Here is an 8448-nt window from a genome sequence, read left to right as displayed (position 1 = left end):
GTTAAGCGATCTGGCAACATCCTCGCTATCCTTCTGCTGATAACTTAGTTAATACAATTGAGGAGCAACAAAGAGGACATCGATCAGGGCATAGGCGGAGTTGCTGGAGGATATCAGACGACTGTGTTTAGTGCCAGAGAACCATAAGAAAATCATTAGCAGCCATGTCTCCAACAGGCAGGTGAGTGAACGACGCTGCACAGAGTTTGTCACCGTTATACTCTGATAACCTGAAATCTGCTTGACAACTCGGGCGAGCACCGAAGTTTTCACGGAAGTATCTGCAACTAGCAGTTTTTCAGCGAGCGTGAACGTGAAGACTGAGGCTAAAATCTGAAGAGATGTCACGAAAAAAGGGACTTAAGAACAAAAGTGGCACCGCGAGCCCTAGCACCGGAACTCCCAGCGGCAAAGAAGGCGGCCGAATCGGGAAAGCCCTAGTGCCCGGGGTCCAAGCGAGCGGAGTGGTCCATCCCAGTCGCCCCGCTTTAAGCAACAGCAGCGAGTTCTACGACATTGCATTCAAGGTAACCATCCTTAGTTACTGTATCCCCGTGTGAGTCTAAATTACTCCTGGTGTTATGTCAGCATTAAAGACAGACTGAAAAGATTGATGACTTTCCTTTTTGGACCCCGGGGTGTTCGCTGATATTTGATCAATTAAATCAATCAAGCAAGTGATTAAAACTGCCTTTTTTTTTTTTTACATCGGCGTATTGGAAAAGCGTTAAACAAGTAATTGAACAACTGACTGGTTAAATTAATGGAGAATGATGAGATATTTGCGCGGAGTTTACGGAACCTTTTTCACATACCCCCCCCCCCCCCCCACAGTCACCTTGAATCAGTAAACAGCATACACATTTACAGAGAGAAGGAAGACAGGAGAGGTCGAGGGAGAACAGCGTGACATGGTTGACCTCAGAAAGAAATCGGCCCAGTATAAAGTAAAGAGGAAATAATTCTCAGGTCCTGAATACGAGGAGGGCTAGAAGAGCCCCTTGGACACAAAAAATGTCGGAAGGTGAATATAAAAAAATCATTTTGCGGTCTGAACTGTTCAGATCAGTGTGTATTTGGGTCTGCCTGGGCTGATACCTGAGTAAAGATAGACATTTGTTTAACATTTCTGTGTATTAGTAGTAGTAGTAATTAGTGTCTGTGTGTGAGAGAGAGTATTTGTGCTAATGCTTGTATATATGTATGTATATATGTATGTATGTATATATCACATATATAAGTCACATGGGACATACAGTATGTTCCCTCCAACACCAAACCTCTACCTCCTTAACTGGTTTCATACACACTGATACGAGCATGGCTCATAGGACAGTGTACGTGTATCACTCCCATATCATAATTCATTGAGAACCACTCAGATGTATACAATGTAAAATGGCCATGCTCATTTCTACACAAGGGCACTCATGTTGCTTGAGACCTGCATGTTTGTCCTGGTCACTATCCATAAGGACAAAAAAGATACTGACTGGAGTTGATCTCCCGTACCACATTCAAAACAAATATTTATTTAGTCTTTTGAATTTTGCGGACATGATGGACTCCTTACGGTGTCAGTGTACTGTGTACTCTGGCAACTTGTACCTTGTGAGGATGAGTTGTATTGCTTGTACAGCTAAGAATAGATGTAAGATATTTCTTCTTTTCCCCCCTTTCACAGTATGAATGCTCTGAAGGATTCAGAAATGATCAGTAGCCATTGTTTGGTTTAACTAATTCTGCATCACACAGAGGAGGGTCGTTAACTGCAGGGAAGTTCTATAATTGTAACAATCAACAACCGACATGTACTTCTTCAGCAAAGCAAACGGACCCATATCGACTATTGAAACCGCATAGTGTGGTACAGATTACAATGCCTATCCGCTTTTGATAGGAAAGGCACATTTACGTTACACACACAATACATTCCTTTCTATTTCAGGGAGCGCTAAAGCACTGGGCTGTTAGCTGGCGGGAGCTACACACTTGACCAGTTTGCCAGGCCGCTGAAGTGATTTGGGGTGTGGAGTGAGGGCTCTTGAATGAGATGTTCAGAGCTGATTTGTGGGTTCTGGATGGTGATCAGGGAGGCCGTGTTTGAGAGGAGGGGAGAGAGGAGACGAGAGGGAAAGGGGAGAGGAGAGGGAAAGGGGAGAGGAGAGGGAGAGGGGGATAGAGGAGAGGCGAGGAGAGGGGAGAGTGTGGTGCTTTTGTGTTTTATTACAGCTGCTGCTACGAGAGAAGCCATATTTCACCACAACAGTGCCTCAGGGAGCATGATTAATGGGTGAGAGATATACAGAGAAAGAGATACAGATAAAGAGAGGCAGAGAGATACAGAGAGGGAGAGAGATACAGAGAAAGAGAGGGAGAGATACAGAGAAGGATATATACAGAGAGAGAGAGAGATACAGAGAAAGAGAGGGATATATACAGAGAGAGAGAGAGATACAGAGAAAGAGAGGGAGAGATAAAGAGAGTGATATATACCAAGAGAGAGAGAGATACAGAGAGAGAAGGAAAGAGAGGATGTAAGGAGGGAGTGAGGGACTAAAACAGCTAGAGATGGACAGACTGAAAAAGACGCAAAAAGTTGTTTCTTTGTTCAATCAATCACGCTCCTCTCTGAAACCAAAAACATCCTCCTCTCTGGAACCAAAAACATCCTTCTCCTCTCTGGATCCCAAAACATCCTTCTGCTCTCTGGAATCAAAAACATCATTCTCCTCTCTGGAATCCAAAAAACATCTTTCTCCTCTCTGGAATCCAAAAAACATCTTTCTCCTCTCTTTCTGGAAGCAAACACATTGTTCTCTCTGCAACCAAAAACATACTTCGCTTCTCTGGAACCAAAAACATAGCTCTCTTCTCTGGAACCAAAAACATTGTTCTCTCCTCAAGCAAGACTGGAATGAAAAACTTCCAAAAGAGCTGGCATAGAAGAAAATGAGAAGAGAACATGAAGGTGTATGGATGGGTGCTCTCTCTGTCATGCAGGCAAAACTATGGATGCACACACACACACACACACACACACACACACACACACACACACACACACACACACACACACACACACACACACACACACACACACACACACACACACAGACACACACACACACACACACACACACACACAAAGGGAGTCCAATTAACTCAGTAATGGTAATCAAATCCAAGCCACCTTTCCAGAAAAGACACTAAATGAGAGGAATGTGCAGCTGCTGGAGCAGTATGGGGTAGCAAACACACACACATACACACACACTCACACACACACACACACACACACACACACACAAAGAAACACACTCACACATACACACACACACACACACACATAAACTCAAAAAACATATTCCAGGTACATTCAAAAAACACACATTCATGGAAACACATGCACACACACACACACACACACACACATACACACACACACACACACACACACACACACACACACACACACACACACACACACACACACACAGTATCCACTGGCACCTACTGTACATCTGTGTGTGTGTGTGTGTGTTACGAACTTCAGTTGGCAACTATACTCATAACCAAAGTCTAGGATGTTGTAAGTTGCACAAACTGAAGTCCCTACCCTGAATGTGAACAGTTAGTCAGTGTATATGAAGCTACCTGCATGAAAGTCCAAGAATTTCTGAGCAGCTCTCCCTTCAATGAGCACTTTAGGACTGTCTGTGCTGAGGAGAGCCACTATGGGGGCGACAGTGGTATAGGAGGTAGAGGAGTCGTTTAGTAAGTGTGTAAGTGTCCTTGAGCAAGACACTGAACCCCTAACTGCTCCTGATATATAAATGCAAAATCCTTGTAAGTCACTTTGGATAAAGGTGTCTGCTAAATAACAAAATGTAAATGTAACTAAATGAGCTGTTAACGAGCTGTTTTCAGAAGCACACCAAATGGGTTGTAACATTGTAATAAACTAGTAATACAGTTATGCATGACACGGTCCTGATGTGGCTGCTGCTGTGTCTCAGGTGATGCTGGTGGGAGACTCTGGAGTGGGGAAGACGTGTCTGCTGGTGCGCTTCAAGGACGGAGCCTTCCTGGCTGGCAGCTTCATCTCCACCGTCGGCATCGACTTCAGGGTGAGTGAGAGAACACACACACACACACACACACACACACACACACACACACACACACACACACACACATGCCTGCACACACTCACAAACACGCAAATGCATACCCACATACACTTACACAGACACATACACACGCACACACACACACACACACACACACACACACACACACACACACACACACACACACACACACACACACACACTCACACATTAACACAAACACACACACAAGTAAGCATGCACACACACACACACACATGCATATGCACACACAAAGACACAGACAAACACACACACACACACAGAAACTCACACAGATAGATAGACACAAACACAACACTGCAAGCGCGTGCTTGAAAACATGCCAACTTGCTCAAGTTGGTTCGCCAAAAGACCTCTTATCCCAGATCCTGTCATATCAAGCAATGACACAGACACAAATGCAAGTACACACACCCTCACACACACCCCCACCCACTGATAGATTCTCAGTAGCTCACACAGAGTTGTAGAGCAGACCAGTCTGGAGTCTTCAGTGGAATGTAACTGGTTAATAATGCATGAGTTTGGTGCGCGTTGGGGAGCGGTCGTCCTGTGTGAAATAGATTTTTAGGGCACAGTCTCGTCCCTGGCTGTCCAAGCCCCAGGCTGCAGATCTGTGCAGATCTGTGCGGAGAGAACAAGCCCCCTCAGGGGAATTATTGATTCCTAAATTACTCTGACATGCTTCCATTCGCAATGGTTCCCCTGGCAACACTTGTGTGGGTGTGTGGATGTGTGTGTGTGCGCGAGGGTGTGCGTATATGTGTGAATGGGTGTCTATGTGGATGCACGTGTGCGTTAGTGTGTTTACACGAAGACTGAAGACATCTGTTTCGTGCTGTCATTAGTCACAAGACATGTCACTTTCTGATGTTAAATGAACCTAACTGCTGCAAAAAATAGTTGAGTAGATCATTGATTTATGCACTTGCATGTACACACACACATCCTGTAGTTGGACATAACAGTACGCCAGTGAATTGAGTGCCCCCAAGCTAAACACAGCCCTCTCAACAGCAACTGCTCTGCGATTCTGCCCGAGGAGAGAAAGCATGTTCTGTAATCTGTGTGATTCCCGCCGCAGAAGCAGCCGATGCCCAGGGACTGGGATGAGTTCCGAGGGTTACTGCAGGATCTTCAAACCGAATACAGTCCAGTCAGCCAGGGTCGACTGAGGCCACAGGGCATCTCTGTAGGATTGTGTATATGTGTGTGTGTGTGTGTGTGTGTGTGTGTGTGTGTGTGTGTGTGTGCGCTTGTGTGCATGTGTGTTTGTGTGTGTGTGTGTGTGTGTGTGTGTGCGTGTGTGCGTGCGTGCGTGCGTGGGTGCATGCGTGCGTGTGTGAGGGACAGAGACAGAGAGAGAAAAAAAGAGAGTATGTTTGTTTGTTTGTTTGTTTGTCGATGTAGTAAGGCGGAAAGCACAATGATAAAATCTACATAACTGACCAGAAAAAGATTCCCTCTGATCTCCCTGGTAACAAAAGACTTCCATTGTTTATAACAGCAACCCCCACAAAGGGCTATCACACATCAGGCTCAGCTACGTATATCCACACTAATCTGTGTTCATTTTAAAATCACATCACTTTCGCGATGGTCACGCCTGTCGTTCATACCACTTCAGACTTTTCGATACTTTTGATAACGCTGCTGGCTGTTTCCGATTTAAAACTCCAGTGTTGTGTTCCTTCCCAGGTTCGTAACACTCCTATTACGGGACCCTTTTCCGGAAGGGTTTTTCCATTTTCAGGCCTGTTTGTATAGACGGAGATTATTTCTGATATGGAGCAGGATAAAGAATCGTGTTAGTATTAGCGTGGATGTAGCCTCGATCTGTCACACCACCTGGGAAAGAGAAAACCTTTTCCGTATCCATCACCAAAAATGGCTTTATTTGCATAACTGCATACAATACAACATTGCCAAAGCATATTGGAACAAAGAATGCAATTGAAATAAACATAAATAAATAAAATAAACAATAATCCTCACAATATATCTCTCTCTCTATCTATCTCTCTCTTCCTTTCTCCTCTCTCTCCTTATCTCATCTCTTTATCTCACTCACTCGTTGTGCTTTGGGTTTACTGTCTTTATTTGATGCATTCAGATTTTTAGGTTTATGTGGTCATTTAAGTTTATTTCGTCTAACTGGCATCCCACCTGTTTATTTAATTGTTGTTATTTACAGTTGTACTTACTGTTTATCGCATTAATAAACTATTCATTCATCATATAACTCCTCGTTTGCCTTTGCACCTAGTTTATATACTTCTTGGTAATCTTGGAGGTCATTCAATCATTTATTGAGTTAGATTAATCCGTATTTTCCACAATATTTATCACTCTAATGCATAATTCTGTCCCATAACGTTCAGACACGCTTAAGCCTTACCGCCTGGTATTTTTCTGTATATTTTGGTTACATTTTTGGTTGTCTTGCCAGATATGTCAGTAGTACGTGAAACAAACAACCCTAATAAGGCATGTTGAATGTGTGAGTGGATGGAGCAGGCTTTATTATTCATACACGGGTTTCTGCTCTGGATGCAACAGTGTCTGTTAGATGCCAGGATCAGCAGACGAGCCACCCGAACAGAGACAGAGCAATTTACACTTCAAAGGGCTGAAACAATGTTGTGCGCTCGTTTGCTGCGTGCCCTCATGTTGTTTTCTCTCTTTTTTTGGCAATTGCGAGATTGTGTGTGCTCATTAAAAACAGTCCTTGAAGACAGCAAAAAGCGGCATTGTGTGTGTGTGTGCATGCGTGAGGGTTTGTGTGCGTGAGTGTGTGTGTGTGTGTCTGTGTGTGTGTGTGCGAGTGTGTGTGTGTTTGTGTGAGTGTGTGTGTGTGTGTGCGTGAGTGTGCGTGAAGGTGTGGATGTGTGTGCTTAGGTGTTTTTGTGTGTGTGTGTGTGTGTGTGTGTGTGTGTGTGTGTGTGTGTGTGTGTGTGTGTATGTGTGTGTGTGCGTGAAGGTGTGGGTGTGTGTGCTTAGGTGTTTTTGTGTGTGTGTGTGTGTGTGTGTGTGTGTATGTGTGTGTGTCAGCATGTCAGTACCACCCACCCACCTTCTGCTATGTGCTGGGCATCTCAGCCCTGCTGTGGTGCATAATGATGCAGTCACACACAGTGCAAACGGCCACGTCTCACAGCTCGCCACCATTAAGGACAACACACCTGCTGCCGCTACTACTACTGCTGCTGCTACTGCTGCGGCTACTGCTACTGCTACTGCTACTGCTACTGCTACTACTACTGCTGCTGCTGCTGCTGCTGCTGCTGCTGCTGCTGCTACTGCTACTGCTGCGGCTACTGCTACTGCTACTGCTACTGCTACTGCTACTACTACTGCTGCTGCTGCTACTGCTGCAGCTACTGCTACTGCTACTGCTACTGCTACTGCTACTGCTACTGCTACTGCTACTGCTACTGCTACTGCTGCTGCTACTGCTGCCGCTGCTGCGGCTACTGCTACTGCTACTACTGCGGCTACTGCTAATATTGCTGCGGCTACTGCTGCTGCTGCTACTGCAACTACTGCTGCTACTGCTACTACTGCTGCTGCTGCTAATATTGCTGCTGCTGCTGCTACTGCTACTGCTACTACTGCGGCTACTGCTAATATTGCTGCTGCTACTGCTGCTGTTGCTGCTGCTTGGGCTGCCGCTACCGGACTACTGATTCTGCTGCTCCTGAAACCCCTGTTCTCTGTCCACTGGGGCTGTAGCATCGAGATCAAATTTAGATCTGCAGAAAATAAGACTGGATTTGAGATGTGTTTTCTTCAGTGTCATTGTGCTGTTTTTTTTGCCTTTGGCGTTTGGTTTGTGATTAGCTTGCCTACAGTGTTTCCCAGTCTCATTGTGGAATCACCGAAAGGCTTTGGTGTGTGTCAGCCAGTTGAAACAACACTGCAGTTTGTCAATAGTAACATCATAAAGATGATTTTGCCAAAGGAAGCAATACATATCACACACAAACAAGGAATTGTGATACACCCCTGCAGAAGTATTTCTGCAATGAACACGAGGGGCTCTATCTTGCCGATCAGAAACGCAAGTAGGACGGCGCCAAGCGCAAGTAGCTGTGTGGGCGGCTCTATGGCGCAGTTGCTATTTTAACGGCGGAAAAAACACACTTGCGTCCAGCGCAAGTGTCAAAAGGGTTGGTCCAAAGGAGGTTACTCAGCCATAGGTGTGGTTTGGGCGTAATATGCAATAAACCAATCGGAGCGTCATTTCACATTCCCTTTAAGAGCGAGAAGCGCA

General features: G+C 45.2%; 1 protein-coding gene across 1 annotated transcript in view; it reads left to right on the top strand.

Moving 5' to 3' along the window:
• Positions 1-341: 341 nt before the first annotated feature.
• LOC308379328 (ras-related protein Rab-26-like) overlaps positions 342-8448 on the top strand; it is a gene marked incomplete at both ends in the record, with an annotated part of 82673 nt that continues 74566 nt past the window's right edge. The window contains 2 exons of the mRNA XM_080856414.1: positions 342-527; positions 4020-4130. Coding sequence (XP_080712540.1) covers positions 342-527; positions 4020-4130 — 297 coding nt within the window. The remainder of the gene's footprint in view (positions 528-4019; positions 4131-8448) is intronic.

This window comes from Sprattus sprattus (genome assembly GCF_963457725.1).
Source record: "Sprattus sprattus genome assembly, chromosome: 18".
In the NCBI taxonomy this organism is placed as follows: Eukaryota; Metazoa; Chordata; class Actinopteri; order Clupeiformes; family Clupeidae; genus Sprattus; species Sprattus sprattus.
This window is presented reverse-complemented; position numbering and strand designations above follow the sequence as displayed.